Source organism: Pecten maximus, chromosome 11 (genome assembly GCF_902652985.1).
Source record: "Pecten maximus chromosome 11, xPecMax1.1, whole genome shotgun sequence".
NCBI classification, from domain to species: domain Eukaryota; kingdom Metazoa; phylum Mollusca; class Bivalvia; order Pectinida; family Pectinidae; genus Pecten; species Pecten maximus.
In genome coordinates this window covers 3638101-3657348 of record NC_047025.1, presented here as the reverse complement: position 1 = coordinate 3657348, position 19248 = coordinate 3638101, and the positions used below count along the sequence as shown (strand labels likewise).

General features: G+C 35.6%; 1 protein-coding gene across 2 annotated transcripts in view; it reads left to right on the top strand.

Annotated features, from left to right (window-relative positions):
• The window catches only part of LOC117338285 (ras-responsive element-binding protein 1-like), a 53488-nt gene that overhangs the window by 13090 nt on the left and 21150 nt on the right, over positions 1-19248 (top strand). For both annotated transcript variants that reach the window (XM_033899572.1, XM_033899571.1), the window contains exon 2: positions 16238-16350. In XM_033899572.1, coding sequence (XP_033755463.1) covers positions 16238-16350 — 113 coding nt within the window. The remainder of the gene's footprint in view (positions 1-16237; positions 16351-19248) is intronic.

The window sequence follows — 19248 nt, the reverse complement described above, 5'->3', positions numbered from 1 at the left end:
AGCAGGGATACCAATATGGCATGCAGTGAACAGATTAAGATATACGATTTCACTTTCGTGTACTGTGTCGATATAATTACCTCATATTATCCACACACCAATTACCAAACAATTGGATAGTCGATGTATATATCTGCCTCAGTATACGAAAAGACAAAACAAATCGCTGCAAAGACGTGATCGATAAAAAAAAGTACCAAAGCAGTGTTTTAAAAGGACTAATATTTTTAGGAAACTAATTTTGTATCTTTTGATTTTTTTCTGTATTATCACAATTTTTTCCCCTTCTTTGTTAAAAATGTCGTAGAAGTCTATTTAGATGGTTCTGTGGGCCATCTCCGATAGCCGATATGCTCGGGTTTATCTTCCGTTCATATTCATTGGTTTCTGAATCTGGTGTTCGGTAACATTGAGTCATCGATGCATACTTCTCCTTGGCAGGTGAACTAAGTACTAGAGGGAAAACAAAGTTATCCTAAACATTCCTTAATAATTACGCATCATAGTACCTTTCACACAGGTAAAATTACCTCTCAACCATTTGCATAAGATTCCAATCACTAGTAAAAACCTCTCCAAACCACTGTTTGCGCACCTGAGCAAATTTAGACACTCCACACAGTAGTCATAAATATTCTGGATAAAAATTCAAGATGGATTCTATTTATTTTCATAATGATGCAGTATTTTGAAAGGATATTTTTGGAACAAGTAAATTGGACATTTGATCAACAAGTATTTTATCTTCACCTATAGCTACTTAAATTTCAATGATGATGTAGTGCATGGATGTTGGGCCTGATAAAACGAAGTATATACATGTACACTCATAAAAGAGAGTATTTAATGAACTTGAAAGGAAGATAACATTTGTTTTAGATGAATATTTGAATTTTCATACAAATATTTAAAGATGTTTTAAAGAGATATGCCAGTATTATTTTGAATTATACTAATAAAAAAAAATTAAAAAAAAAAAAAAATTCTTAGAAAGTTCAGAAAGTGGGTTGCAAGCACAGCCTGGAGGGTTTAAGGTCCAATAAAATGATTCTGTTTTAGGATGTTGTGGTTGTTGGCATATAAAAGATGTGAAGTGGCAGTATACATATTCGTGTGACACAGGTGTAATATGTGTCAGTTAAGATGAAAGCCTTCCCTGTCTGAATGTTCAATACTTTACCGATAATAATCCCCAGTCTTGCGCTGTATCGATCCCATAGCAAACAGTGCCGCGTCATCTCGTGGCAATTTATTATAGAGGGCATAGGATGCTTGAAAGGCTAGCGCTGGTACATAGTTACACCACCTTCCTTGTCGACTAGCTGGAGATTTATATCTATAACTGCAAACGACTTTTCTCAACATCTCTGTAGCTGCACTATAAATCTTAATAAATAAATTTACTCAGAAACTCCATAAGAAGTATGTCTTTTCTGATGAATTTTCCACTTCAATATATGGGTATACACTTTGTCAAGAACTTTTTTTTCACTTTGAAATTTTATACCAGTTTCTGAATTTCACAATTAAATCAATAAATTTTACCTTACTGTAATTTTTTTTTATGTAAAACATTGTCATTGCTATCTGCATAACTGCAAATATTTTTCTGTGTAATTTCTCAACTCTCAATATGATTCCTTATAATGCCCAAGTTTTAATTGACAAGCACATACATAATGTTTTGTTATGGATGCAGCAAACACAGGCCCCTGTATCATTCATTAGGTGATAGGTACATCAAACACAGGCCCCTGTTCCATTCAGTAGGTAAAAGGTACTCAAACACAGGCCCCTGTTCCATTCAGTAGGTAAAAGGTACTCAAACACAGGCCCCTGTTCCATTCATTAGGTGATAGGTACATCAAACACAGGCTCCTGTATCATTCAATAGGTGATAGGTTCATCAAACACAGGCTCCTGTATCATTCATTAGGTGATAGGTTCATCAAACACAGGCTCCTGTATCATTCATTAGGTGATAGGTACATCAAACACAGGCTCCTGTATCATTCATTAGGTGATAGGTACATCAAACACAGGCTCCTGTATCATTCATTAGGTGATAGGGACAGCAAACACAGGCACATGTTCTTTTCCCTAGCTGAATATATATTTATCATATCAGAATCTTGTTTCTTAAATATTTTAAGATTTTTTTGATTCACCTAATTTGGAATGTGGAAATATATATCTTTTAATATATAACACGGTACCTCTATGAATGATTTTGATCTAAAATTTGTTCATGATTAAATTTGATCATTTAAGCAGATTAATATATTTAAATAATGAAGGGTTTTCTGGATTTGTGTTGCTTCCCCCCCTCAGTACCACCGACAACACCACCTGTGAGCGTGGCCGAGTCCCAATCCTAAACATCCTGGAGAGAATGATATTTGAAAATCTAACGATGGATGTGGTATTGTCATACAAGCTCCCCTATCACTCCAACAGACAATTTGTTATCGGCTACATTTTGATTTTCTGTTCTGAGGGATTTACAAGCAGCTTTGTACACATAAAAATGATCGAGTTCACACAGCGAGGATTAAATACATTTTTCAATTTCAAACAGAATTTCAATCTTGATAAGAAAGCAGTCTAAAATGATGTTTCATCTCTTAATGATTATATGTAAAACAGACCATTTAAAGAATTAACTGTCAGTTCTTTTTCTTTTTTTGTGAAGAATAGTAAATATGAATACCGGTATATGCTAATTAGAAAGATTCATGTGACATTGGGAAGTTTTATGTTTCTGAAACTTCAAATTTAAAAATATTGACAGTAATTCTCAGAATTGTATTATATCATGAGTTTAAAGCTAAATAACAAAAGCATCTTCTGATAAATCAAAGTTCCCGTTAGGTTAGAGGAAGTTTTTAAATTAATTTTACCTGTATCAGGGACGTTCAAGGATGGAATAGTACTGACAATATTGGTGTTTAATCAGTAAAAATGGCAGAACATTGAAGGTCAAAAACAAAAACACCAGGAAAATTTAACTGTCAACTTGAGATTCTGTGTTGATACAGACTATTTAAGTACGTAAGCATCCTTGAGATCGCAAGTTTTGATAGCACGGCTGATGTAAGCTGTGTATAGAAGTGAATTCCCGTTGTTTCTGGGTGGGCGTTGGGGAGGGTGGGGGCTAAGAATGAGGAGATGAACAGGTAGAAGCGTGGCTGAGACGAAGTCACCACGTCTACTCGCACATTAACCGACCCGTGCTTTTCAATGCTTTTCAAAACCACAGTGTGGCCTTTTGTTCAGAGTTGTATGGCAACCCGATATTTTCTATACATGCCTGCTTTGACCTTCTTCTGTTTTCTTTCATTATTTCCGATGATGGTGCGGCTGATTTCTCTAAGATTTCCACAATGATGCTGATAGCTTTGTACCGAAAAACCTTGTTAAAGAGGCTTGTGGCTATTGAGGACATTTATTAATTGAAGTGAAATAAAGTTATTCATAAATCCATCGCTGACACGATGATAAAAGCTAGAATATAGATTTAAAGTGTTATAAAGTATTAACGACTGAAAAGATTTTATTCGTATTTTAAAGTAAAATAGATTATAGTCAATTATCGAACACGGAGACCACTGGGCTCGTTTCTGAAGGGGGAGCTGAAAATCTGTATCATGTATTTTAAAGCTTGCTCAGGAACTAGATTTTGGTGTCGGGTTTCAATAGGGTATATCAGATCGTATATATCGGATGTTTAATTCCGAAGCCGCAGACACCTATCATTGTACTGATGTTTTATTGAACGCTTCTCAAAAAAATAGGCAGTGTATGAGAATTTAAAATTTGATTGTATTATCGTCTTTTCATGGCATCGGGGTAAAGTTTTATCAAGAATCTGGGAGACGAGCCAAACAGGACGACGCACATCACCGTTAGATAATTGTTTTGTTCTCAAGCAGAGGGAGCTATTGTCTAACACGGCTTTGTCTGCTGTATTTGCGTAGCGATGTATTTCAATACCATTCTCTCGGTTACACGTCTTGGGTACACCTATCGCTAGGTCCTTGTTTCAAATTCCCTCAGGTTCTTTTAAAGGTCGTTAACACAATCTGATAAAATTATTAATTATATCATTCATTAAGTTGATCAATTAGCTAGGTTAATTGGGTATCAGTAGTATTAGGACAGGATCCTGGAGACAATCGTATATATATATTACGCCTTCAGACTCGGGACGAATACAAAATCTGCATTCATCCCATGGCCCCTATTGTAGTAAAGTAATTGAATTCTGACACCCTCAATATCTCCAAATATGGCAGATAGGTGCTAGATTGGCCCTGATGGAACCTGGATGGGAATTTGGCTGGCTGTAAGATCTCGGCCTTTGAAGTGAACACAATAGATCCTGTTATCCTGTCCAAATATTGAGTCGGGCTGACTCACACCAAAACCATGTATAACATGATGGCAGACTAGGCAAAGTACTATTGTTGGGTACTTTGCAACAAAAGATAAAAGACTTCGGTTGTGTAAATAAGTATGACAGACAATAGGTGGAGCTGCTTTAATCATGATGGGAATGTTTCTGAAACAACACATTCAGTTGTATACAGTCAGGCCTGTGGGTAGGACCTGGGGCTTTAAGCTATTGTGATGGTCAGCATCTTTCATTGTTGTCCGGCTACAGGTAATTCTCAGGTAGATGGAGGTGTTATGCCACAGGTAGATTTAGATAATAGTCCTGTAGCTACAGCTGTGTGGTTCTCAGGCCCTGATAAAACATTGTGGTCATAGTTCTGTAAACCGGGTGGTCCTTACAAATTGTAAGCAGCCTGTTGCCGTTGACAACCATGCCGGCTACCTTATCTTCTATACTTCTTCCATGGAAGTTGTTTGTAAGTAATCCCTAAACTCTGGATCCCTAGTTCCCCTCCCACTTTTGTCGGATGAATTTGATTCCAAAGCTAATGTAGAGTGACTAACAGGGTTGGAAGCTCCAGAGATGTTGTTATAAAGGATAAACAAGAAAAGTATTGAAAAGCTAGACAAATAAACATCAGACTTAACTCTTTTTAGCCTCGGGTCATACTTATAAGCTTTTATAGGTGTTTGTTGGAGAGTTTAGCTGGATCATTCAAAGTTGGAGACCTTTTTTTCTCTGCAGAATCCCTCTTACTCAAGGACACATCTTTTAAAATAACACTGGCCAAAACTTACCTGCTGATCAAACTTGGGTACAAATAGATTATCGTTGAACTGATGAGACTTTGTACCAAACTACATCAGCTTTAAAAGGAAAAAAAAAGAAAAACAAATTGAATCAGTGATACTTCAATTATCATCAGAAACCTAAAATGAAAAATGCATTCTGGGATTGAAAATCATTATCCAAAGATAAATTTTTGACAGAAATATTTGCGTCCAAATCTTAAAGAGTTTGATTTGAACATATGATTTTTCTTCTCATATGGCTGACTAATCGTGATTCATATTTATTCTGAAAGGTATTTCAATGTCTCCTTAATGGTCACAAGACTAATTCCTACAGTCACTTGTTGAGATTACTTTGTTTGTTTTAAGGCTGTATGTTACATTACTGGGACATTTACATCTCCTTCCAAAAAGAGCTCCACAGTGGCATTCATATTATTGACTTTGTCCATCGATTATAGTGATGAACAACGAAGACAAACAGAAATAAATACTTTGAAAACGTTTAATTCAAATATTTATTTTATGCTTGAAAATAAAATTTGAAAGGGGGAAATAACTCCAACAATGTTTAAGGGAACATACAACCTTAAGTCACTTTTTTTTTAATTAAAATTTTAGTATTTACGATTTTTGTTTTATTTGTTTTATTTTACCTTTTACATATATATATACATGTATATCCATTTACAACTTTATTCAATTAACCATTTGATTTGATTCATGGCAGATAGGCTAATCAGAGAAGTTATTTTAAATGTCCGAGGAATATCAGTGATGAAATGAACAGTTTTTGTTGTCTGAATCATTCATATTGGTGTTAATTGTTGGTAATGGTCACTTAATTTCTTGACAACCAATAAAAGGAGACACAGGTGATGTCCAGTTTCTACCTAGACTTGCTTGAATAGCCCCGTTACAGGTAATTCAAAGATGTAGCTTTTGATGTTTGTTGCTAGGGGCAATTTTTACCATCATAGTGATAAGCTAAATGGCTTTTCATGTCCATACCTAATGGTCAGGGTACCCACTTAGTGAGTGGTCACTTGATGTTATTGACCGTCCCCAGGGGCCAGTGGTCATGAAGAGCTGACCACATCACATGTGATGCAATGTTGATCTTCAGGCCCCAAGCTGGAGATGCAAACTATATGTTAGAAATAGAAATTAATCAACAGAGTTTTGTTTACAAATGAATTATGATTTTGAGATTAAATTTCAATTCGAATTGCATTTTTGTATGAACTATGCTTTCGAAACAGTGTTATATGTAGTTATACTTTAATTCTGTGGCTGAATTTTGATATTACAATGTACCTGGTAACAAGATTTTTAAAGTTTAAAATGGTATTTCCTATGTTGTACAGTTTGGTTTTATATAAAAATAACCTTTAAGAAAAAATAAATAAATTTAAAAACAACACATTTTGAAATCATAATTTTTTGATGATTTTATTGCAAAGCTCCTTAAATTACAGACAAGATCACAAAAATAAGTTTGAAGGAAGGCTCATTTGATTCGTTTGTGGTTGTATTTGAAAGGAAAGTCGGGTTTCAAGTGGATAACAACAAACTCATAGGAGTTAAATCTATGTACATATCTGATACCACAGGAGGAAGAAACTGTAGAAATTGTTATCTCCGTGTATCAAGATTTTCTTTTGTGCGTGAGGGCAGTTACTGAGTTTGTCTGCCACTTAGCCACCCACGACCCCCTGACCTCCGACCTGCTTGATGAGGTGTGTCTTTTATCCCCGCCTCCCAACCACCCCTAAACAAAGACCGGCAGTCTTGTCGGGAGGCAGACCAAGGATGCGTGCAACATCAAGCTAGCCTCTTCCCGATGTTGGCACGGAAACAGTCGGCCATTGTTCCAAGCAAAATAGATGTTAGAGAACTTTAGTTGATTGGGGATGTAGTAGCCTTTTGATATTGTCGACTGGTGTTCAGAACGCTGGTCCCTTTGATGACGAGAATGGTACAGATGTCTATCACGATTCATCGAAGGTCACCTTATTGTGGCTGGACAAACAGCCATATCTGAATACTGCGGGTCTCTTAGTTTTAAACCTCATCTGAGGAAGTTTTAAAGTCTTAAAACCAAATCGCCTACAAGATCATTGTTAAACGAACCCTTGCGGTATGTATGTATTGACATATCGATGACTGGCTACAGTAACTTTAAAACGACCCTTTATTGGTTTGTAGCAAAAAGATAAGATAATTGGGGAAACAGACTCCGTCAACTGTGAGTTTGATTAGGATATTGAAGATTGGGTAAATATGCAGGTGATTTAATCATTACACCTGTCATGAGTACAACGCGTGTTGCGCACCTGTATCTACCTGTGCGAATGCACCGACTTACAACCAAGTTTAAGGATGTATGTACATACAAGGTTAAATAATTACGGCTCTTTTTATTGTCTACGTGTCTTACATTTGAAATATGAATTTAAAAAATGGGGCAGAGTATTTTAAATTTACATCTTTTGATGGCGATGTTTTAAGCCTTCAGAATCTGGATGACACGCTGTGACTAAACCTGTTGTGTATTTGCGTGAATGGCCTCTTATCAGTTGTGGTTTGAAAACACTTCAACCTTGGGGAATATTGGTTATACATCAAAAAAAATTTGAATACAATGTCCCAGCTTCATCCATAGATTTTAACCTAATGATCGGCTCGGATAAGAAGCTGGAATGAATTACGCTGTAAGCAATTGTAGCAATTGCTCAAGGATATCTGAAAACCTTGATAGGGTAACAGAAAACCTCGATATAGCTTCTTTTCACGATTAAACTAAAGACATTCTGCAATCAATCATTTTGAGCCATTTCCTCAGTGTTGAAGATGGAAAATTTGTAAAAAAAAAAAAAATGTACAGAATATGTTTCTTGTTAATGCAAGCCATCAACTAACACTTGTTGAAGTTTCTTGTTTAAGAGTCTTGGCTTCTTATTTTCTTGCTAATCTTTTTTTTTTTGTTTTTTTCATAATTTTCTGCAAGGTCTCCTGAAATATGTTTAATTTATAAATTTTGTCCAGATTCTGTCTGCAATATTGCTTGGTCAGCAGAAACAAAAGCTGTACTAGCTATAGAGGTCTGCTGTTGGCATGCAGATATATTGATCATAATCATTGTCATCACGGGTCGTAAATCTCCTTAATGTAGAGCGAACGAGTATTAATTAACCGGTACAATTGATGCAGGTAGAGAATTCACAGGTAAATCTGCGAATAATATGATTGAAATGATGTGTGTGATGGATATCACCATGTAGCGCGAACAAATTCCCAACGGTGGACCTATCCAATTATTGTGTGTTTAAATAGAAAAACGGCAGATAATAGATTATTATCGCCACAGATAATAGCATCTCGATTTGCATTTAACAAGGCTAATCAATGTGGGCTATTAACCAACAGAACTAGCAAAAACAATACAAGTGGACGTGGTTCATTTTTCTGGACGGTGTTCAATGCTGACGTATCAGTTTGGACACGAGAACAAAGCTATATCGACGCTATCGTGGTGCTTTATCTGCGTGATAGCTGCTAGCTACACCGTCGTACACCGGTGTGAATATATATAGCGGGGTGTTCAGAGATGAAGCTCAATACGACATTCCATATAAAAACGATTGAAACGTGGTTGTCATTGTTGGCAATGATTGGGTGCGATTGGGCAGGATGATAAGAGGTTTTAACCATACCTATAGAGGAATCTACCTCCTGTATTCTCCGTTGAGAATCTCCTGTTCGTTCCCCCCTCACACTGATCCTGAGAGATAATGTTGCTTAGCACTGTAGCCACATCAATAAATCAATAGCCCTGATCAAACCTCACCCCGTTTGGTACCTGAAGTTGATGTGGAGCGGGCTTATAGTGCTTATTTCACCTGGATTACCTTGCTACAGGTGTGCCGTCAGCATACCTGTAACTCGTCAGAGTACCTAATAGGTACGTTAGATGATTCAGTACTGTTTGAAAATCTGCCAAAATTGATGAAAACATTTTAAGGTTTATAATAGATAGCTGTGGGTATTATTTCACAGTCTAATTTGGAGACATTTTTTTTTTCTTTATCAAGATAATGAATATGCAATTGTATGATTCAGTGGAAGCAATAGTAAAAATGTGCATTTATTTGAAAAGAGGACTTTAAAGTATCGCCCCTACCCTCAGCTAAACTCAAAATATAAAATAATTTTAAAACAAAACCATAAATAGATAAGAAGTATTTTTGATTGTTAAGAAATTAGGATTTATATTAGCTACTTAAAGAATTTTTTATGAAGGAAAAGGACTTTGAAAACAGATTTTTTTTACAAAATGAATAATCATTTCTACATCTTAATTTTTTTAATAAAGAATTGAAATAAATTCTTCACATGATATTTACATTGTTTTTTGGATATTTTAACTGATTGAAGTGGATGTGTTAGAGATGAATAATCGATGCATTGTTTTTATGATGGTACATCAATACTTCACGCTTCTCATAAAAATTACTACAAAGACACCTAAGCTTCCTACAATAATAATTCCCCTGTTCAAAAGGTCAAGCCAGTAATATATATGTCCAGTGTATGTCTGTCTGACCTACCAGCGTCAGAGGTTTGTGGACAGTGGTCAGCCCCTGTCACATCAATCAGTCCAGCCAGCTGTCTGATAGCTGATGGACTATGGTCAGAGACTCGTTTGTAATAACTACCTTTCCCTTTAGCCCATCCATCAATTTTGTGTCATTTTTTCCCCAGAAAATTTTGAGTTATCTCCCTTGATTCACGAGTCGCCTATAACCGATTGGATGATAACTGGACCATTTCCTGTCCTAACGCGTATATGTCGAGTTCATCTTAATGAATTATGAATGTTTTTTTTAATTATCCATATGTTTCTGAAATGATTACACTTCATTCCAAAATTAAACACTTAAATATTGAATTCATGCATTCTTTAAATAAGAAAACCATTTTTAAGGATCATTGAAAAGGTAGCTTGATTTTTTTTTTTTAAATTTCGTAATTTTTTTCTTAATTTCTGGACTTATTGTAATCTTGGGAAATGATTTGTGTTACAGAAAAGTTATGTAACTAGTGTCATTTGCATAAATTAATTGTCACCAACCAGTGCTAATGATGCACATGATGAGCTGAAGAGTTTCCTGTCGTAAATCATACAAACATTGTTCCTGATGCAAATGAAACTTGGTGGTAGAGATGGTATGATTATGCATCTGTAGGTCGGGATAATGCAGGTAACCATACAGGTGAAAATCTCTCAGGTGTACTGAACAGATTCATCTCTTGTTTTTTGTTTCTATTTTATGATGTATATGTCCACTATACCGACTTCATTTGCATATACAGCCATGAACACGATGTAAGCTCATCAATCATGGGCTGCAGTGCGAGTGATGAATCATGGGTCCATGTCGCAGCTAAAAAGGCTGTCATCAGCATCTCAGGAACAACATACAGGGTCAAAGGTCAACTATAGTCTGCTCTGGAAAATGATGGGCTGAGAAGGAAGTTGGAGGTTGATGGAGAAATGGCTGTCCTCCTCTGACGGGACAGTTTCTCCAGCAATAAATTTGTCATGTTTTTATACAGCGGTAAATGATGGCGGTCCTTTATATATGATACACATCTTGTATGGGGAAATTTTATTCAGCCTCATCCTGAGAGGAATTTTCAATTAAATGAAAATCATAAATTTCATTAAACTGTTGAATATACTTCAGAACAGATCTTTGACAAAGGAATTGATAATATTTGAATGTTACACATAAACACGATTGATACTTTAGTAAGTCAGAACTATCTGATAACAATTCAAAGGGAGATAATTTAAGAGTAAAGGTTGCATGTAACCTTAATACATCACCTTCAGCCATGTGAAAGAAACATTTAATGTTAAATCAAAATTGAATAGGAATCATTTTTTAAAAGCATCTTTGCTTATTAAAACTAATATTATAAAAGGATCAGTTTCAATTGATGAATTTGTCGTACGAACATAAATGATGCAGAATTTCAAGGCCTGCCAATGTTTTTTAATAATTAAACACTGTTGGTTGTTTTGGATCCAATTAACTCCATTTTGTTATGGTGATGTTAGAAATAGATTATTTTCCTATCCAAACAGCTTCAAACGTTGTGCCCGTATTTTTTTTGTTTTTTTTTGTGACATAGTGTATTTGTATTAAGCGGAAATCTGCGTGCTCCAGCGGCAAACACAGAGAACTCCTCTTTACTGTAGTTGTTCATTCTCCCGTAAACCATCATCATCGGATGGAGCGGGTTCACCGATCACCTTTCAAGATGCAGAGGAGATTGTTGTGATTTTACGTACCGGGGTAAATTCCCAAGGTTGTAACCATATATCGGACTGGCCATCCATAATGGCCGATTGTTATGTGATGTATTTCAACACGGTGACAAGTTACCTTAAGTGAAATGAATCACCAAATATTGTTCAGTATGAAATTTAACACCCAAATTTTTTTCAAATGTAGGCTGATAAGTACATGAAAGGAAGAGGCACAAGACGGCCATGTGTAAATGACTGAATCAGTTTCTTTATTTGGTCATATTTCTTTACATGAATTGAGAGAATGGTGGTTGACACACCGATAGTTTTCTCTGCCCAGGTATACTGTTGAGTACAGTGAAATAGGCCCTGCCAACTCCCAGCCTTTGTAGGGGGTGGAAATTGAAGTATTTTCAAGTGGTTTTCAATGCGATGACATAGGATGCCGATCACAGTTTAGATAAGCATACTCCATTTTGACAGTTGTAAAAGCTCGGCCTTGAGTGGGGTGTCGCCAAAGAGACAAGATACAGCTCATTGTCAAACACGCTTACAATTAAAGATGGAAATGATAAAGGAGAGCAATTTAAAAAAGAAGTTTTATTAGGGATAACTTAATTTATAATTGATGTCAAAGAACGGTATCTGACAGTACAACAGGGACCGTAATATATCGTCCTCTTCAACAATGGCCGCCTCTCTTTGACTGTACAGTTCGTACCACTTGTAAACATAATAAAAACGGACAAAAGAAACCATGGAGAACTCTCCTGTGTGATGGGTTGAACAATACGGGGGATTTTTTTTATAAGAAATATATAGATGCTGATTTTTACCCTGGAGAAAGACTATGAAAGGCAGACTGTCTCATTGTGGTTTCGACAGTGTATACTATCCCAGTTTTCACACAAACAAGTGTCTGGACGATGCGGATGCTTCATCACTGTGCTATAAATAGACATTCCTTTATCTGTATCTCTCGCTACCATCCCATACCTGTGTACAGGTAGAAGATGCTATGTGGTCGTTAAAGGTGAATTAAGAGAATACCTGTGTAGTTTTCCTGTTACTGATGAAGAAAGATGAGCTGTGAACAATTATGACACACCTGTAGATGAATGGCACAGTGTGTTCAGGTGTGGCAGCAATGGCGTTTTAAAATGAAAAATAAAAAACAAGATTTAATTGGATAAAAATCGTTAACAGAGGCCTAATGTTGACATTGTGTATGGGAAAGAAGACATGAAGATGGAAGGAAAAATAAAAAGGAGAAATTGGTGGGGAGTAAGAAATCTAGAGGGTGGATCATGCTTGAGGATATCTTTTCCGGAAATGAGGAAGGGAAGAAGGAAGAAAAAAGGGAAAGATCAGACAAAATATGAGAAGGAAGAGAATGAGCAGGGGAGAGTCAAAATGCTATATCTTGAATATTAGGAGAAGTGTTTTAGAATTAATAGGGAGATTTGTTCTAGAGGGAGAACAAAAAAACTGAAGGAATATTAAAGAAAAGTATCTTATATATATTTTTTTTTAAAGAAAAAAAATTAACAAATAAGGATAGAAAAATCTTTTTGGAAGATTTTGGGTGGGGGTGGGCAAATTTTGAGGGGTTCAGGGCATGAGTGAGGGAATGAAGAAATAGGAACAGACACTTGTAACACTAGATCTGACACCTGTACCAGTTCCACGCAGGTACACCCAGGTAAACCCATAACACCTGTATCACTTAATTCCAGCACAGGAAGGCACGGTGTTCCATCTACACAAGATTACGCGACTATCTCTTCCAATCATCTGGCATCTTTCTCATCATCACTGCGACACTAGCGGTCAAGTCACACGGTACAGATCCTCGCCACGATAGCGTCTCGGGGTTATCAATGGCTCTCCTCACCGGCTCATTGTTTGATTATTCTTTCCTCGCCTGTATTTATTCTTGTCATGCAATGCGGCTCTAAATCGGCTTCGCCATCTCTAGAGAGCATCACTCAATTTTTCCGCCTCTTTTCATTGGTAAATAAGTCACGGTCATTGATACCCATGTATGTTGTATTCACACAAATGTTTTGCACATTACAGCAGTCATGATAGAGGAATTTATCAGTTTAAAATTTTTTTTCAAAGCAAGATGATTCATCGTCAAGGTAACAAAAACTTATAGTCATGCATCAAATTGAAGATGGAAAAAAAATACAAAAAAGTTGTAATAATGATTTAACATTGAAGATTTTACAGATTATTAGAAATAATTTAAAACCATTTTTTTTTTATTTTAGACAATGGAGCATTGTACTATGTTGCTTAGTGTTTATTTATTACAAAGATTTGTCAATAAGATTTCAGAAAATAACGGGTTTCATCACCTTTCACCTGTTGTCGATATTCTTACCTGAGTTAACGAGTTTCTACCACACCTACATGTATATATACTTGGTTGACATGCCCCTGGCAAATGACTCTGACTTGTCATCATAGGGTTCTTTAGGGGGATGTTGAGTTATTTCAGCTACTTTTATGGCCCCTTATCAATTACCTTGAAATATTGACAGCTGTATAAAGGACAAAGCCAAAGTGCCAGAAAAATCTATGGCAGTCTCAAAGAAATGACCTCCAAACCGCCTCATCTATATATCGTAAAGTAATAAAACCAGATTGCTGCTTTTCGTCATAGGGCTGATCAGGTGATAACACAGGTAGATCAGGGCTATAGGACAACAGGTGTATTTTGGTCTCCAATCCTCATCCATGGGATGAATTACACCTGTTGTCAACGCCAGTGATATGTATGACTTACCTGGCCATGTCAAAATTAAATCAGACTTTGAAATAATCAATATTACATTCAAATCAATTTCTGTGTAATTAATTTTCTGGACATTTTTAAAACCAAATTTGTATCTTTAAGAAGTATAAATTTATAGAATAAACCTAAAACTGCATGATTAGGGAATGTTTCTTAATAAGATTAGAGCTCTTTAGGAAAGAAGTCTTTTTTTTTAATGTAGCATAAGTTCTTAAGGAAGTATAACACCTTTACAAAATACACTGTATACCAGTATTTTTTGTTAGAATTGATGTTATATTTATGCTTCCTTTTACATTAAACCTGTGATTTAATTATTATAGACTTAAGGCTGTATGTTACCTTTCATATTACACCTGTGATTTGTGATATAAGAGTTAAGGTTATATGCTACCTTACATATTTCACCTGTTATTTGTGATAGAGTTAAGGTTATATGCTACCTTACATATTTCACCTGTGATTTGTGATAGAGTTAAGGTTATATGCTACCTTACATATTTCACCTGTGATTTTGTTCTTTTTAAAAAGATGAAAAATCTAGAAGGCATAACACAGATATATCTGATCAGGTTAACCAAATGTCATCAGACATTTATAAGTCTGGCAGGGCTGGACCTAAGTGGTCAGAAATCCGGCTGGCATCTCTGTATACAGGTAACTGGCCGTGCCTGGATAATGACAGGTATGGGCACATACACACACTTGAAGTACAACCATCACAAATATTTAGTATTGGTAGACAGAAAAATGTAAACTAACTACTTCATCTTCTGGTTGATAATATTTGGCAATCATGGTGACGACTGCATGCCTCCTACTGACACATGCTATGGCAGGTTACCGTGGCGATGCAGTCACCATACATGGACCACATACCATTGTACCTGTGTGCGGAGGTCTCTATGGACCGATCACAGCAGTGGGTACATTTCTCCGATATATCAGCAGCGCTGTGTATACACCTAGTCAAGCTTTCAATAAACTCTCCAACTTTTGAAAATATTTTCCTCTCATCAAACATGAAACTTGTTTTATTCCTAAACACACTTTTCACAATGAAATGAAAATGGACTTGAGTTTTATTGACAGCAGGAGTCGGTCTGGTGTTCGGGATACATCGCTGATAAATATTTGTCCTGTTCTCCGTTATAATTACTGGGTGGAGAGTTTTCTATACTGACAAGCTTCTGTCAGGACGTTGGAGAATCCTCTAACTGTGGCGTCCTCAACAGATGAATTTAACACGACTACACATGTAAAATGGATCAAAGGCGATCCCTTCTAACCCTGATTGACTGTGCGCAGTACTACATTTTCACCTTTCAAAGCTTTATACATCAGCAAAACGTTTTATTATTAAAATGTTATTTATGTAGTGGTCTAGTGTTGGAATAATTAAAATATCCATTTTTATCAAAGGTAAATTGTGCACTTTTGAGACCATTGACATCCGAGTCAATATTTGTATCTCTGCATTAAGTATTATCTGTATCTATAGATTTTGATTAAATGTTTTTGAGTTTTGTACCCGAGACTTGCATCTTAAAATCCAATTAACCCCCCAAAAAAATATCTAAATGTAGGGGGTTTCAATTAAACCACTTACATGCAGATTTGAAAGTTTAATCCATATTTTGAAGAAAAAAATTAAAAACGAAAAAAATAAACAATTTACTGGTAAAACAAAGTTGTAATAACTCTATCTATACATTGTCATTTTTTTTTAATTTCAACAAATTTTATTGACATAGAGAAAGTCAATAGGATTAGACATCAGACATAGTTAGTCTTTTGCAGAGGATGCAGGGCAATTGAATTTGTTTTCTTTAGTTTTTAAAATGTTTGTTTATTTACAGTAAAAATATCTCGCGTCATGACAAGTTTGAAGTTTCTAATGTTATCTTATGTTTATTTATATCTTGCAGCTCTGGATGACAACATTGAGGCAGACCATAATGAAAGCATTTCCAATATTTCCTACAAAATGGTGTCCGTTCCGGACCACATACAGCTTAATGGGGAAACCGAACGGGACTCGGTAATTATTTTTTTGTTTTCTTTTTAAATGAGTCCGACTGGCCTTGAACCATTTTCATCCTGTAATGAGCCCAGACGACCATGGCATCAACTTTGACTCAAGTCGAGGGTTTGTTTGTTGCCGGACAATTTGAGAGTATATGTGGGAATTTCTACTGAACTGACAATAGACATGATGGACTTATTACAAGACATGGACTTATTACCGGACATGGGCTTATTACCAGACATTAGGTTATTACAAGGCATGAACTTATTACAAGGCATGTGGTCTTTACCAGAAATGGGTTTATTACCAGAAAAGGGCTTATTACCAGACATCGGCTTATTACCATGCATGGGCTTACTGCCATGCATGGTGTTATTACCAGACATTGACTTATTACCAGACATGGGCTTATTACCAGACATGGGCTTATTACAAGGCATTGAGTCATTACCAGATAAGGGCTTATTACCAGGTTTGGGCTTCTTACCAGACATGGGCAGTATATTTTTACCTATAGAGGAAAAATATTGTATGAAATAACTTAGCTAAATGTTAATAGAATCAGCAAATGTAGAGTATATATCAAAATGTTTATGACAGTTATAATTTAGTGTTCAAAATATCAGGACCTGCAAAAGAATTCAAATTAAAAAAAAAAAAAAAATATGTATACAAATAATTGAATGATTAAGTTCCAAGTAATTCTTTAAATATTTTTCCTGTGATGCTGTCGTACATGAGATGGTTTGACATACTAAACAAAGTACCTAGAACAATGGCTTGTTTTAAAGCCTCTGTGGTTTTGTTGGACGAGATTCTTCGTATTGTTCAAATCCGATGATCCCGTTAAGATTGCTGAGACAAGCCACAAGAGGGCTACGTACATGAAACTGTCCCATCCATCACAAGATCAACTTAAATTTGAACTTTAATTAAATCCCGTCTACGGGTACCTGACTGTATCTATTGACACGAGGGACACAAATAATACACGGGGCTTGTAGCTGAGATCATTTCAGAATCTTTGCCAAAGATCGGCTTCCTGATAGCTGTCAATGCACAGAAACAAAACCATCCGTTAGCTATCCCGTGTATTTCAGGTTATACCTAATCGGTGGCGGGACCCATCGTTTAATAAGGCATAAGATAAAACTGTTCTTCTTTCAATCAAGCAAGGTGCAATATTTCTAACAAAATTCATGATGCGTGAAAAAAGATTACGGAGATCTCTGCTTCAATCATGCCTGTCTGAACTGGTATTCCTGCTAAAATTTTAAGGTTCATTCAGACGAAAATCTACTGTTAAATTAAAAGTACCATTTATAAAAAATGATAAAAATTAAATCCATGATTTAACATAAAAATGAATTAAAATAATCTTTTCACAACGTTTTCTGAGTACTTTGGAAATGATTGTCTCATAATCACCAGTTAACATTAGGATATCGGGTACCAGTGCCTCATTATTACTGTTCAAATTTTAGATGGGGACAAAATTGCATAGAAAAATCTTAAATCATCTGAAATATATTCTTTAAAAACATATTTGACTTTAGCAAAGAATATCTTTGAATATACAAGTGTTGACTTTATGTATTGGTAATATATGTGCCTCCTGTGTCTTGATGGGGGTAGAGGGGTCAGAGGAGCCTCGGATGAATCGTCCTATGTTGATTTTAATTGATATATATATATAACTGTTATGTTAGATCTCAGTTACATAAAGCTCTTTATATTTTCCCAAGCAGCAAAAATTGCACTTGATCTTGAGCTCCATTCCATCGTCAGATCATAATTAAAGAAATTGATCCGGTAGACTCGTAAAAGACAGTTGTGACAACCAATATAGCTATCGTGGTCTATCTCATTAAAAGAAGAATCCTTGAGAAGGTCATTTCCTTTTGCATGTATAATGATGACAAGTAAGCCGTTCCTAAGTAAATATTTAAAAACAAATTTGATCCATCATGACTTTCAGTAGTGGCAGTTTTTTACATCCAGGCACATTACCCGATTGCACCTTAAACGTCTGACATCACTTATTATGGACAAGCCGATACCTGAAGTGTAATTACTGAAACCCAAGGTCCACAATCTACTCTTCACCGATTAATTTACCAAGGATAAATACAAAATCCTGAACAGAAGTTGGTGGTATGTTCAGCTATTGAACATAATGAGTGGACTGCGTGAATGAAAGGCGGGTATTATACGCGCGAGTACCACATACAATGTACTACCGTTACACATATGCCGGCACAGAGTCATCACAGGTAGACGAGATGGAGATCTCGTCAATTATTTCTGATAATTCACCTCTTTATTTATTTGTCATCAATTTCACGGCACAAGTAAATAAGATAATTGGTTGATAGGGGTCCTTTTTGTTAAATGAACAGTCTGTGTTTCATCACCATGACGACCGCAAACTGCGGCCATCGGTGATAATTCTATATGTTCCGGAGATAGATATTCAAGATAATTACTCTCCCTCTTTTGTTCAGTTCGTGACGAAGACTAGCCCAATTCCATTAATTTTAACTTGATGAATCATTGCAATGAATTGTCAAAATATGACATTTGAGAAATACCCAGTACATTTAAATCTACAGCTATATTTTGTTTTTGTTTTGTTTTTCCTGCATAATCCAAATTCTACCTTATTAATTTCAATTTATTTATGAATATATTAGCATATCTGGAAGCAGGATGTAGTAAAATTATCAAAAGTATCTTTTCCTCATTATATTGACATCTAATACTTAAATGTAAAATATATACCATAACAGGAAAATAAAAAAAAACAAATGTTAATATTCAGAGAAACACATTTCTCTGAATATTAATTTTAAAAAAAGAATAAATATTTTTAAAAAATCCAAACGCAAATTTTTAATCACAAAAGATGTT